At 42.6% G+C, this 14,725-nt stretch overlaps 1 protein-coding gene across 1 annotated transcript in view; it reads left to right on the forward strand.

Moving 5' to 3' along the window:
• Nucleotides 1-14,725, forward strand: part of LOC308073682 (histone deacetylase 4-like) — a 247,764-nt gene that overhangs the window by 17,858 nt on the left and 215,181 nt on the right. Inside the window, exon 2 of the mRNA XM_080412737.1 lies at nucleotides 3,249-3,571. Coding sequence (XP_080268863.1) covers nucleotides 3,550-3,571 — 22 coding nt within the window. The 5' untranslated portion in view covers nucleotides 3,249-3,549. The remainder of the gene's footprint in view (nucleotides 1-3,248; nucleotides 3,572-14,725) is intronic.

Below are 14,725 nucleotides of genomic sequence, written 5' to 3' on the forward strand. Positions count from 1 at the left end.
AATTTGCCACGCCACTGCCAGCGATTTGTTTTTTCACTAACCTTTGAAAAAATCATAGAATATTCACCTCCAGTATGATCGTTCCCCCGATCGCTTGAATATATCCTTAGTGTTTGCCATGTAGAAATCTATTCTAAGCTAAATGTACCGTATATCGTCGTTGTCGGGGTAGAAAATAGCCGATCTACAAGCTCACAATGTGTCACGATGAGTTGCGTTGTGAGATTTGAAGAATGTTTGCCATTTTCAAAAACGTTTAAATTGTCGCCTATAATGACACATGCCCAAAGCAGCGCTTCCAGAATGAAAGAGATTAAGTCTGTCTGTGTGGGTTTTAGATTTGACCAGGGAAAAGCTAGCAGCTCGTGACTAAACAATAATTACATTGGTTCCACTTTTTTTCCATTTCCTGAAAAGATTTGCGCGTACGAGGTTTCCGTCCGACAGCAATGATGTATAAAATGCATAAAAAGTGTGCAACACATGGATGGAACGTTAAGAAAATGCTGATATGTGAGCAGCACAGCGAATGGTTCATCCATGTCACGACTTCATTCGATCAAGTCTAAGTCTGTTTGCGATCACGGCAGATTGTATTCCCTTGTTCTTTTTTCCTGGATCTCGCACGCATGCGTACCGTATGTTCGCTGTGCAGAGGAAGAGACTCTGAGGTGTCTGAGGTCATTGCTAACGCGCTGCGACACGCTGTAAAAACACGAGAGCTAAACATAGGAGTCTAGTGGCTGAGAATAGCGTTCGCCGTGTGGCTATTGATGTGTTGAGAGGGGCCTTGTGTCTCACGCCTCCCGCCTTCGCAGATCCATCAAGCCGACTTCAACACCCACTTTCAGTGCCGCTCCAGGTCATCGATGTGTCGACCGTGCACACACATCAATCAAAACGCACGCAGGAGAATGAATCTGAGACGGGAGAGTCGAGCATGTCGGAACCTCGATTCTGTTGTTGGCAGCACACAGCTTTCTCACGTTGGTATTCCTGTGCGTATAGCTGTGAATGTGGAGGACTGTCACGATCGTGAACTTTTTGTTTGACGATTAATTGTCATGCAAAATCATTGTGATTTAAGGATTTAATTGGGTTTTTGTCAGAATGCATGTATGAAGAAATAGAAAAAGCGTCAGAAAAAAGCATCAGTGTGTTGACGGTGTGTTGCTATCTTTTTTTTTCTTTCTCCCAAGATTTATTTTTGGGCTTTTTATGCCTTTATTGATAGTGAAGTGAGTTAGACAGGAAACGGGGGAGAGAGAGGTGGGGAGTGACACTCTGCAAAGGCTGTCGGGATCGGGACTCGAACCTGCGATGCGCTGTCAGGCTACATTGGAGCCTATAGGTGCCCGGGCCGCTAGGCCCAGCAGTCCGGGCCAGTGTGTTGCTATCTAAATGTTGATGGTGCGGCTCACTTTACTGTAGTTCTCAGGCTTGTGTGCACACTGATGAGTTATTGTCTTTTATCCTCACATGTATTGAGACCTGGAACACATCTGTGTCACTTTTTGATTTGAGCTAAAAAGCATTATATTATTCAAAAATAGCAGATATACAAGCTCGTAGCGCGGCACCGAGTGCCGCGCTACGAGCTTGTAGATCTGCTATTTTTGAAAAATCGTGAAAATGTGTGCAAATCTTTGAAAATATATATTTTAAAGTGAACATTTTTTACTCAAATCTTTGCTTCTGGGGGGTCCCTGGAACAACATATTTTGAGATGGGGGTCCCGCGGGCAAATACATATCATTTTGGGAGTCCTTGACATGAAAAATTTTGATTACCACTGATATAGAAACATACGTTTCTTTCAGAATACTGCTGGGATTTAGAAGACATTTGTAGAATCGGCATATTTGTGCATCGACCAGTCCATATAGTTTGCTTGTTTGTTGAACTTGTAATGAGAACCAGCTACTGGCAAGACTTTTTCTGCATGGATAATTCCTAAGGAATAAAGAGACCCTGGAGCATTCTGGATGTATAAGGTCTTCTCTGGCTCCACTTTACTGTGTCGGTATATAAAGACGGACCCTTTTTTTCCTCCAGTGAACGCATTCATTTGACAAACAATCTATACAAATGCTTTGCAGTACCAGGCCTCGCAGAAATGAACCTGGGAAGGACAGAAGTAGCAGTTTCGATTTGTAGCTTGTGCTATTTTTGCTATGTTCGAAATAAAATAAAAATCAGTTCATTTTAAAATGTGCCTGCTCAAAATGGCGCTGCAGTAATGATCAAGTAGGGTGTCAATTTATGAAAAAACCCAGAAAGTTAAAATTTGGAGATACAGTGATATATTAGTATATTGCCCCCAAAAAAAAGACTGTGGCACCAGAAAGCACCACAGCAATTTATTAGACAAACCTTGGCGGACGCTTGTGCTTTACGGAGCACATTTTCTTGTTGTATTTTATGTTATTGCATTTTATACCATGTATCAGCCATCTGTGGTTTTATCCAGTCTATATGGTTCTCCCAATAAAGGGGAAGATGTAAAAAAAAAAATTTGCCAGTCGCATATGGCTGTCGTTAGTCCAACTTCCACATGGTCAGTGGAATATTGCAGACACACCAGCAACACCTCATCCAAGGCAACGGTTTAGATGTGCTGTTTAGATCTGCTATATCCACAATTTTATGAAAATGTATGATGTTTTTCAACAGATTACCCCATTCAGTCAGCACTAAAGAATTGTGAAAATGTGTGCAAATCTTTGAATAGGCTATATATGTTTTAAAGCGAACATTTGTAACTCAAATCTTTGCTTCTGGGGGTCCCTGGAACAAGAGGTTTTGAGATGGGGGTCCGCGGCCAAACACATATCTAAAAATGTTTTCTTAATCCTAACAGTATTGCTATATCACTTTTTCATGTCAAGGACCCCCAAAATGATATGTAGCCTACTTGGCTGCGGACCCCCATCTCAAAATATTTTGTTCCAGGGACCCCCAGAAGCAAAGATTTGAAAAAATATATATATTCAAAGATTTGCACAAATGTTCTAGATAAAAATAAAAATAAAGCAGATCTACAAGCTCATTCTATGCTATCTTTGAATAGCCAAAGTATAATGACACATATGCGTTCGTGGTCTTAATGGATTAAGATGAATAGAAATTAATCTGACGATTACGCGAAAACAATCGCGATCATCTCAAATAATTGCGATCCGGGCGATTATGTGTAATAATAATAATTGTGACGGGCCTAAATGTTTGTAATCTGTCTCTTCTTACAGCTTGCTTAACACTGGGCAACAACGACACAGGAAGGAATCCAGCCGAACCAGAAGATCACACCTCGGAGGTTGTCCACCAAGCCACGCATGAGACCTTGGTAGCTGCCACCTGGCAGCAGAAACTGGGGCCAGGTGGCCCAATGGTGGTCGGCCCACCTGCCACCACGTATAGGGCACACTGAGGACCCCCTGGCTGCCCGGGGCCACCTCTTCACCTTCTCTGCCCTCGTCGTCCTCCACTCAGCCCTCAGCCCTTCCTCTGCGGTCACGTCTACCAACGGTGGCATCGACCGCCGTCGCCATGAGTTCCCACAGCCGGCCAGGTAAGATGGCTGTCAGGGTTGCCAGATCTGCTTATTATCATTTCCCCGCAAGATTTATTTGAAAATAGCCGATCTACAAGCTGTAGATCTGCTATTTTCAAATGGCTGGTGTATATGTTAAAGTGCTCATGTCGCCCATAGTCGCTTCTTTTGGGCTGGTTTTCCTAGACCTGGTTGCTTGTTTCTCTCACAGAATCTGGCAACACTGCTCTCTGTATAGCTCAGGGAGCTCTGTTTTTGGGCGGTGTAGCCGCCCCTATAAGTGGGGTTGGGACACCTCATTAGTATTAGTTTCCTGCATTGTGATTGGCTCATTAGTAGACCCCTAGCTGTACTGTGATTGGCTGACTCTATTCAGCACTGTGATTGGCTAGCGAGACAAATGATGACATTAATAACCTATAAATAAGATTATGGACTTCCAAAAATCTATTTTTTTTGGAAGTGAGCTTCCATCACTATGATGACCAATAAAGATTATTTTCAATAAATGTATTTCTTTTTTGAAGTGAGCTTCCATGACCACTGTGATGACCACACCGCCCACTTCACACTGGGTGTGATTTTTATACATTGTGGACAGGTATTTTGTATGGGGTACGGACACTTGATATGTATACGTTTTTTTTCTTTTCCTGATGGCCACATAGGAACAATAATGGCTGATCTGTGCATCTGTTGACTCTGACATAGACAGTTAATTCCAATTCCAAATTGGGGTTTTGTCCCTGGGTGTCTTCGTTCAGTGATTTGGGAACTCTGCCCACTATTGTTTCTTTATATACCTGTCTTCTCACTCAGCTCAGTATACCTGACGAAGGCCACATACGCCGAAACGTTCTTTCAAGACGGTGTGCGGACCTTCTCCTTTTGTTCACATAAGGTGGCTAATGGCCCCGAGTACTTTACGACATAATGCATAGGTTCCCTTTCTATGCATGCTTTACCACGTTAGCCAGTGGGAGCGTCACAATGAATAGAATCCAAGATTCCTTGTCATCTAGTGAGATGGTTTTCAGTCCTGCTCCTCCGGTTCCTCTGGTGTTGTTTGGTTTTCAATCTTACCAGGAAGTTAATTAATTGCGTTCACTCTGTGTCTTGTAATTCCTCATCCATCATACGACTTTTTAATGGCAGGAATTTGTCTTTTGGGGGTGGTGCATGAAGTACAATGAATAACAATCGTATTTAAAGAACAAACAAACATAATTACATGGCAATATCTCAAAAATTAAGATTGAAAACAATAACTCCAGAACTTGTGATGTTTAATCAGGGACTATTTAGATGCTCATAGCTCATAGCGCGGCGCTGAGTGCCACGCTATGAACTTGTAGATCTGCTATTTTTGAATAGCCAAAGAAATCTAAAAATAAATCTATTTAAAGAAGAAATGGCCACATGTATGATAGTTAAGTGAGTAAACCAGCCTTTTCAGTGATGGCAAAATAACAGTTTTCCTTTTTTATTTGACATTTGAGATAAGGTTAGTGTTGTTTGGATAAAGATTTCTAGCCGTGCATTAGAAAGTCTGCAGACATTGAATACTGTGATATTTACTGTGGAGTCTGGAGGCAGTGGGGGGGAAGGAATGAACTTGTACTGTAGACGCTACCGAGCCAGACAACTCTCCGCTGCCAAAGCCTTGACATTGTTTTGGTTAATGGAGAACCATGCGGCTTGGAAGTATTGCATTGCGACGTTTCTCTTGTCTGGGCTTAGGTAGATGATGATTGATTGCAACCTCGGCGACTAAACCAAGCTGGCCTTTTTAGATTGTGGATTCTCTCTCTCCGGTAAAGCTCTTCAATCTTCCATAAAGTGAAATGAGTCTGAATATGGTCAGGGCAGAGAGAGCTGGCAGAGAGATGACTGTCATCTTGTGTCATTGTTAAAACAACAGCGTTGTATAGCAACTACTCCACTCTGTAGCATGGTGCTGCCGCGAGCGTGTTTGTGCGCATTACTTTTCTCGTGGTTCATTGTCTCAGAAACGACAGCACCAAGAACTAAAAAAGTTTTCCCTCCAGAACAAGCATCCATGTAGTGACAGGAACTGTTCCATTTCGTATAGTTTTAACTCCTTAAGACCTGGGACGCGTCTGTGTCATTTTTTGATTAGAGCTAAAAAAAACATTATTTTACACTTTGGCTATTCAGAAATAGCAGATATATAAGCTCATAGCGCGGCACCGAGTGCCGCGCTACGAGCTTGTAGATCTGCTATTTTTGAAAAATTGTGAAAATGGGTGCAAATCTTTGAATATATATTCTTTTAAAGCAAAACATTTTTAACTCAAAGCTTTGCTTCTGGGGGTCCCTGGAACAAAATGTTTTGAGATGGGGGTCCGCGGCCAAATTCATATCGTTTTGGGGGTCCTTGACATGAAAAAGTTTGAGCCCCACTGACATAGAAACATACCTTTTTCAGAATACTGTTGGGATTTAGAAGACATTTGTAGAATCGGCTTCAGGTCTTAAAGGGTTCAAATGATTTCTGACCGTGTTTGACAGACAAGTCACACTGGCACATCATGTTAATGATGTCTTGTCTCTGTCAATCCCTCACACAGTATACGTTTTTTTCTCTCGCTCTAGTTGTTGTGCTCTGCAACCCGCTGGCTCGAGTAAACAATGCAGAAAGGTAACGGCTGGATCTGTGTGCAGTAAGCTGACAGCTGGCAATAAGTGGTCACCTATCTCCCACACTCCCTCCCCAGTCAGAGTTATCAGTTTGAATGAATTTGATGTCATTTGCATATAGATGTGAGTGTACTTAATTTAACTGACTAACCCTTTTTAAAAAAAAATAAAAATAAAAAAACTCTCTCACACTTATGCCAGTGTACTGTATTATATACACACACACACACACACACACACACGCACACGCACACGCGCACGCGCGCACACACACACACACACACACACACACACACACACAGTTTTAGTGTTGCTCTGTGGCACAGTGAGAGAAAAGACCATTGTAGCAATTGTCATTATGAAATGTAGTGGAACAATTAAACGTCTTTCTGCACTGTAGTGGCCCTGCTGCTTTCACTGCTATTTTGCTGACTAGTTCTCTGAAGGCAACAAACTCAACTCAACCGTTGCCATGGGAAGCATGTCCTCCTCAACAACATACAATCTATCTTTTTAGTTGAGTCTGGGTGAGATGCTGTGGCGATTACATTTTTTTTTTTTTGGCTGTTTAGATAGATGGATGGAGTAGCTCCAGTTAGGTGCTTCAGGAGATTAGCATTGTTACTCGGTGTGGACAATGTTTTCTGTCCTGCACACAGTTCACATTTCACTGCAATAGTTTTAGCGTCCTTTATCCCCACAAATTCTAAATAATGGTTATATTTCTAAGCTGCAGACTAAAGCTGCGCTGTCGCTCAGCTGAGACTGTGTGTCTGTCTGTCTGTGTGTGTGTGTGTGTGTGTGTGTGTGCGCTTGTGGTGGTGGGCGTGTTGCCGTGTATGTGTGTGTTAGCAAGGGTTTGTGCGTAAGACCCGCCCAACTCTGTCTCTGATTGGCTTAGTCTGACATTTTACCCCCTGTTAACCAATCATCAGTCCTCTCTGGCCACTTTCACTTTCTCAAGCTGGAGTGAGAGGGATCACTGTGTACAAGCCTGCCTGTCCCTGTTAGATGTGAGGCAGGCTGCTCCACGGGGGGGAAACAGTTCAGTTGGATCCCATAATGTAACGCAGTAACGCACCTATTTAAATCACAGTAACTGTAACGGCGTTACTGAATGGGAAAAGGTAACTAGTTACGTTATTAGTTACCGCTAAAAAGTAGTTGCGTTAGTCCCAACACTGATGATGGTGTTGTACATCATCTCTCCTTTCAGGCCCTGCCTCATAATACATATGTTTTCCTTGACAGTTTCCTGAAAGCAGTGAATCAGATTAAAGATTACACGCCGCTTATCTCTGCATGTTTTATTGGTTTCCTGTAAGGGAGGAAGTTATCAAGTAGCCATTTTTAGAGGGGGCCCCTGTTGATGAAAGCGCGCCATGCCTTTTACACTCTGTGAAATGTCCTCAGAATTGCCCTGCCGTTATGCAAGCCAGTGCTCTCAGCATGTCTGATACAAACCTTATGTTCAGTCGCACATTGTTTGTCATGTGAGGTACACACAGCGCTACACACAGAGGTACACACAGAGCTACACACAGAGCTACACACAGAGCTACACACAGAGGTACACACAGAAGGCACCGACTGTCACGGCTGTCTTCTCTGACGAGTATGTAGTCTGTAGTTCAGTCAACAAATGGTTATACTTTAACAAAGGCCTAAGTTCTTTTTTATTGTGAAAATGTACCCGTCAAGTTTCTGCTTGCTCTTGACTGCTGGCTCCTCTGTTTTGGCTGTAATTTGATGAATATCATGTCTTAAAGTTTTGTTTTTGGATCTACTTGTGGATGCTTTGTTGTTGAACCCGTACTTTCTGATTTGTTTTGGAAACTGGCTGGTGAGCTACTCCAGCGACCAGACGGTGGTTGGCGTACGGTGTTTTGAATGGAGTGGAAGCGTAGAAGCTTTCATCGTGCAGCCATATGGCCCCTTGTCTGGTTTGTGCAGTACTTGTGGTAATAGATTCACCAAAGAGGCACTAGGCAGTAGGCACGTATACTGTAAATCCAAGCAGCATTAGCAGTAGACATTGTGCATCTTTTCAAATCAGGAGAACATTTTAAAATTTGAGAAGATATCCAGATTTTGTCTTGGTGACATAACTGACAGCGTGCAGAGTTTCACAATATTCATCTGACACATTGTATTTGAGCAGCAGGACCTCGTATACAGTGAATAGAATACAAATACTTTATTAATTAGACCTGAGGCCGATTCTAAAAACGCCTTCTAAAACCTAACCATAGTTATCTGAAAACGGTCAAATTCCTTACTAAAAATAAAAACTGATGTTACTATATTATAGCAACAACTAATGAGACACAGAGGTGGCATCCGGATTGAAAGGTATAACAACGTATAGGTAGCAACAGGTCTCAATGGGTTAATTCCAGAGGGAATGGGTATAGTGGAAGACATACAAGATTATAGTAGACGGTATGCTTCTGTATTGTATCACAAATATAGGGGTGCAACAGTTAATAGAACTGATACATTTAGTCGATTATGCATAATAATATATTTGAGTAAAATAATTTTCAGAAATAGCAAAAATAATTGATCTATAAACTTGCAACGCGTTGCATTGCGATACATTGTGAGCTTGAGCTTGAAGATAGATCAGTTATTTGCCAGCATTGCACGATGTAGTCCACATTTTTTGGGGACTTAATTAAATGGTTAATCTATAATATGAAATGTTAAAAATCACACAAAGTCAGTCATTTTTTTAAAAGTATCAAATGGATTAATTGCGCAATCGCTAAGAAAATAATCGATAGTTGCAGCCCTGTAGTGTAACATATTCAACAATCTGTATTCAAGTTTCAATAGCTTCTAGTGTGCCCTCAAGCAGCATGACATACTGTACTGTACATATACAGTATGAGCGTTGGCTGTATGAGGGGAGGGCACAGACGGATGAGATGTGTGTGTGTCATCCGAACGATGAACTCTGGAGAACTGAAAGAGTGTGGCGTGAACCGTTCTCCGAGTCTTCCTCCGGTTGTCATGGGAGGAGAAAAACGGCCCAGCGCTAGTCGGCCTCATGTTTCCCAGCATTCCTCCTCCTAGCTTTAATTTGTGTATGGCCAAACACTGCGGTGGTCCAAAACCCATACATGGAGAGTGTGTCAATAAAGGACAGACCATGAATAAAGGTTATGGTGGTGGGACTCAAATACGGAATGTTTGGACTGTTCTCCAGTTGTTTTTTTCTTTTTAACCCATTGAAACCGGGAATGCATCTGTGTGTAACCACTTAAACCATTATTTTATACTTTTGGCTATTCAAAAATAGCAGATATACAAGCTCATAGCGCGGCACCGAGTGCCGCGCTATGAGCTTGTAGATCTGCTATTTTTGAAAAATTGTGAAAATGTGCGCAAATCTTTGAATATATATATTTCTAAAGCGAACATTTTTAACTCAAATCTTTGCTTCTGGGGGGGGGGGGGGGTCCCTGGAACAAAACACTTTCAGATGGGGGTCCGCGGCCAAATACATATAATGTTGGGGGTCCTTGACATGAAAAAGTTTGAGAACCACTGACATAGAAACTTGTTTCAGAAAACTGTTAGGATTTTAGAAGACATTTGTAGAATCGGAAACCTCAGGCCTTTATGGGTTAAACCGCGTATTCATTGGTGAGATTTCTTTCTTTTTCATTTTTTTCTCCCCGGGCCAAAATGGGGGGATTTGGCAGAACGAAAATATGACAGCGGATGAAGAATGGCGGTCTCTCTCGAATTTAGTTTGAACACTCCCAGGGTTGCCAGATCTGCGAAAAATTTCCCCGCAAGATTTTATTTGAAAATAGCTGATGTATATGTTAAAAGTGCTCATGTGGCCCATAGTCGCTTATTTTGGGCTGGTTTTCCTAGACCTGGTTGCTTGTTTCTCTCACAGAATCTGGCAACACTGAACACCGCAGCTCCGCAGCGACTGCATTCATCCACTTCCTCTTTCTAGCGCTGGTTCATGGTCATCAATGCGACAGCATGACATAATCATAAGAGTTCAAACTAAATGTTGACTCAGGAAAATGAAGCAATTCCTCACATTCATGTCCCACGCCGTGCAAACAGCCTGAGATTTTCTCTAGTGGTTTTTGCATTTCCTATTTTTGCGGGCGTCTGCTGTCCGTTAACCCGTTAAGACCGGGAACGCATCTGTGTGTCGTTTTTAGATTTCTTTGGCCGGTAAAAAAATAAAAAAAAATCGTTCAAATGTATGCAAATCTTTGAATATATTTATTATTTTTTCAAGCGAAAATTTGTAACTCAAATCTTTGCTTCTGGGGGGTCCCCGGAACAAAATATTTTGAGATGGGGGTCCGCGGCCAAATACATATAATTTTGGGTGGTCCTTGACATGAAAAAGTTTGAGAACCACCGATATTATAGCAGCATACGTTTTTTTTTCCAACATTTGTAGAATCCCCAGAAGCAAAGATTTTAGTTAAACATGTTGGCTTTAAAACAAATTCAAAGATTTGCACACATTTTCTAGATTTTTAAACAAAAACATATGTAGATCTGCAAGCTCATAGCGCGGCACTCGGTGCAATGAGCTTGTATATCTGCTATTTTTGAACAGCCAAAGGAATCAAAAAATGACACACAGATGCATTCCCGGTCTTAAAGGGTTAATAACACAAATGGGGGAATGCCGAGGGTGAATTGGTCAGTGGTTTCTTTGCACGCTTTAGAAAAGGGATTCATTGGGGTGTTTAAACTCCACCAATGACGACTGAACATGCTGCCTACGCAGATGCGTTTTTTTTTTTTTTTGTCTGAATCACAGCCATGGAGGGGTTCTGGCATTCCCTGCTCTCTGCTGCTGCTGCTGCTGCTGCCATCCACTGCTATAAGACTTTGGCCCGACAGATGTAGACCCCCAGACGCAACAAAAGCCCGATTGTGTCCCTCACTTCCCGAGCATGCTTTGGCCTTCATGGCCATGTTCAAGGCGATGAGGTCACAGCCATTGATTAATTGTTGTCGCGCTATTGGCCCACCAGCACAGGGTCGATTTGTGTTGCTCGCTGGGTACCTTCACCCCTCGCTGGCTGGCTGTGTGAGCGGAGAGAGAGCCAGTATCCCGGGCCAAGGGCTTGTGCGTCAAACTGGATGATGCAGCAGCAGCCCCCTTTTTTAGGGGCTGTCCAGATATCCACGAACACTGCAGGCAGAGGCTATGTGTTACATTCTCTGCCTGAAAGAGGCGATTCACTCATTCTCTGCCTTTTTGTTTGTGTACGGTTCGTTTTTTTGTACATTTAATAGGCCACATTTCCTTGCTTTAGTTCCCACTTTCTAATGATCTGTGGGTTTGCTCGTTCTCAGATTCAGTGCTTTTTTTTAAATTCCTTTCCCTGAAGTTTTTTTGAAGAAGACTTCTTCTTCAAAGTTTTTTTGAAGAAGAAGACTTCTTCTTCAAAGTTTTTTGAAGAAGAAGGGAGACTGGTTGTCATTGTTGTCGACCTACTTATTTGTTTTGAATTATTTCCCCACCTTTTTTTTTTTAGGCAAGTGTTACTTTCCAGTTATTTCAGAGTTGCATCATCATCTTGCCTTGCTTTTGGATCAAGAATGCGCTCTTGGGCCAAACGGAACAAATTGTCACAACATTGTTAAGTGTAACCAGCGTTCGTTGGAAATGATTTAGTTTTTCGTGGCATGCCTTCTTCTCCATTTTGTCTCAACAAGTGAGAGATCTTATTTGTTTTAAAGATCACATTATGTTCATTGTAGTGGATCCAGTTGTAACTCCCAGAAAAAAAGACAAGACTCAAGGCTCCTTGAATAAACTAAACAACCCATCCAGAACAGAACTGCCTTTTGGACGGCACTGAAGAAAAGATGATGGCTACATCTCATTTGTATTTATTTATTTGGCGTTCTGACTGGAAGACTTTTTTTATTGTGTGTGAAAGGTTCTCTAGAAATAATAAACCGTGTTTGCGATAATCCCACGTGAATTTGACACAGCTCACACCTTCTGTGAGCAGTTAATTTAGTCCTTGGTGCCGCTTCCCCACTCCTAAGCATGGCAAACCACTTTTTTACCTAATCTGACAGGTCATCGTTTCCCATTCTAAAACCACCAATCCTATTTAGAAACACTGAAGGGCTCTTTTGTGTGACTTAAAAAACGTGGGTGGCAAACGGCTGGCTTGCTTGGTGACACGCAACTTGGCATTTTTCATTTCGGAGCAGGGTTATATAGCCATGGGCCCAGGCCTTGCAAAACTTGGACACACACAAGTGCACACACGGACACAAAATACAGTGCACAAACGCATGCACATGCACACACACACACACACACACACACACACACACACACACACACACACACACACACACACACACACACACACACACACACACACGCACACACGCACGCACGCACGCACGCACGCGCGCGCGCGCACACACACACACACACACACACACACACACACTCACTCCTGTGCTGTCCGCTGAGCCAGACATCCCCTCCTCTCTCCCTTCTCTCTCTCTCCAGCAGTGGGTAATTGCTGGCAGGTCCGTGCTTTTGGGGGGGGGGGAAGGGAGGGAGGCGTCTTGCGTCAATAAATCGTCATGAAGGGGCGACTCCCCTGCCTGGAACACAAACAGAAAAAGGGGCCTGCTGCTTTCTGGAGGGCCTCAGTCAAAGCCTGTTAAAAAAAGCCTTTCAGGTCTAGAAAAGTGTGCCAATGAGAATGCTTCTCGTAGGGTTTAGTTAGTAGGTGGTGTTGGTACATTGTATAGTAAGTAGTCTCAGTCATTTATTTTCCTTTCCCTTCCTGAGCTCTAATTTGGGGGTATTTATTTTGTGGGCGCTTAGTTTAACAGCAAATGTGGTGGATATGTCAAAGCCTATAGTGTGGTATTGGTGCAATTTGTCGATGTTGGGTTACTCTCAAATCAAGAGTTCCATCATATTAGAGTGGAAATGATTGAATCACGGATAACCAGTCGAGGCCGAGTAAGACGCCTCACTGTAAAGACGGGGGTGGCAGTGGCTCAGGAGGTAGAGCGGCTGCTTGGGAATCGGAAGGTTCCCGGTTCGATCCCCCCCAGCTCCCCCTTTGGTTTGTGTGGAAGTGTCATTGAGCGATACACGCAACCCCTAACAGATACCGATAAGCAGCTTGGTCTTGCGTGGCTGCTACCGCCATCGCTGCATGTGTGAACGGGTGAATGTGATGCACTTTGTAAAGCGCTTTGGATAAAGGTGCTATAAATGCACCATTTACAGAGTGCTCAGAATATTTCTTACAGGTTAAGTGAAATACAGGCTGTCCGCTGACATAGGGACTGGAAGGGGAGGCGGATTCGTCACGTTTTGTCCGTCGAATTTTCCTCTTAATTTTCTGAACTCAAATGAACTCAACCCGACACGTGCTTTCACCGTACGTTAGCGTCTCCCCTAAGTGTTGCCAGATTTTGTGAGAGAAATAAGCAACCAGGTCTATGAAGTCCAAAAGAAGCGACTCTAGGCCACGTCAGCGCTTTAAATCGGCTATTTGAAAATAGCAGATCTTCAAACGCACAACGCGTGCGATGCGTTGTGCGCTTGTAGATCTGCTATTTTCAAACAATCTTGAAATAAAAGGTGGAATATTTGGAATATTTTTGAAACATTCAGAACACAAATCTGGCACAAAACATTTTCAGATGGGGGGTTAGGGACAAATACATATTAATTTGGGGGTCTATGACATGAAAATATTTGAGAACCACTGGTTTAAATAACCGGTAATAGCCATAATAAGCAACTACACTTTAGAAACGAGCCCAAAAACGTACGACCGTCTGTCCTTACCCCTGACGCACGTGAAAACCCGTCTACGGGCACTTTGAACGTGCCTTTAGTTGGTGTGTCATTGCCTTAAGATGGGAGGCATGCGCAGAATGCCGTGTACTTGTGTGCATGCCTGAGAATGAAACCTGGAGGGATCTTTCCCCTCATGCAACTATCTAACAGAGCTCATTGTCTCCATTTCTTTTGGACGTCCCTTTTTCAGTATCACATCCTGTTCCCTGCTACCGTTCTTTGATCCTATGTGTGAAGATGTATTTGTGCTCGCCGTGCCTTGTGGTTCCTCTGGGTCTGGATGTGTTCACAACATGATGTGAATTTAAAATGAGGATGTGCCCAGTGGAACCTTAGGACAAAGATTACTCTGAACTTGGCTGCTCCATGAATGCATTTTTTTTTTTACTACTTTCCACTAATAATAATGACTGCATTTTTGCAATATTTATATTGTCTCTCTCCAATTGTTTTATTTAATTGAATTGTATTTGCAAATATAACCATTGGTTAATATAAGATGCAATAAGTGTAACAACATACCGTAATAGTGTGATCGTAATATCCATACACATAATAATTCTAGACATATACTGCTCCTTAAGCCCTATTTTATACTTAAAATATCATGATATTTGATTTTGTCCATATCGGCACACCCAGCCATCGGTGGAAAGTAA

The sequence above is a fragment of the Gymnoscopelus braueri genome (genome assembly GCF_963280865.1).
Source record: "Gymnoscopelus braueri genome assembly, chromosome: 18".
NCBI lineage: Eukaryota > Metazoa > Chordata > Actinopteri > Myctophiformes > Myctophidae > Gymnoscopelus > Gymnoscopelus braueri.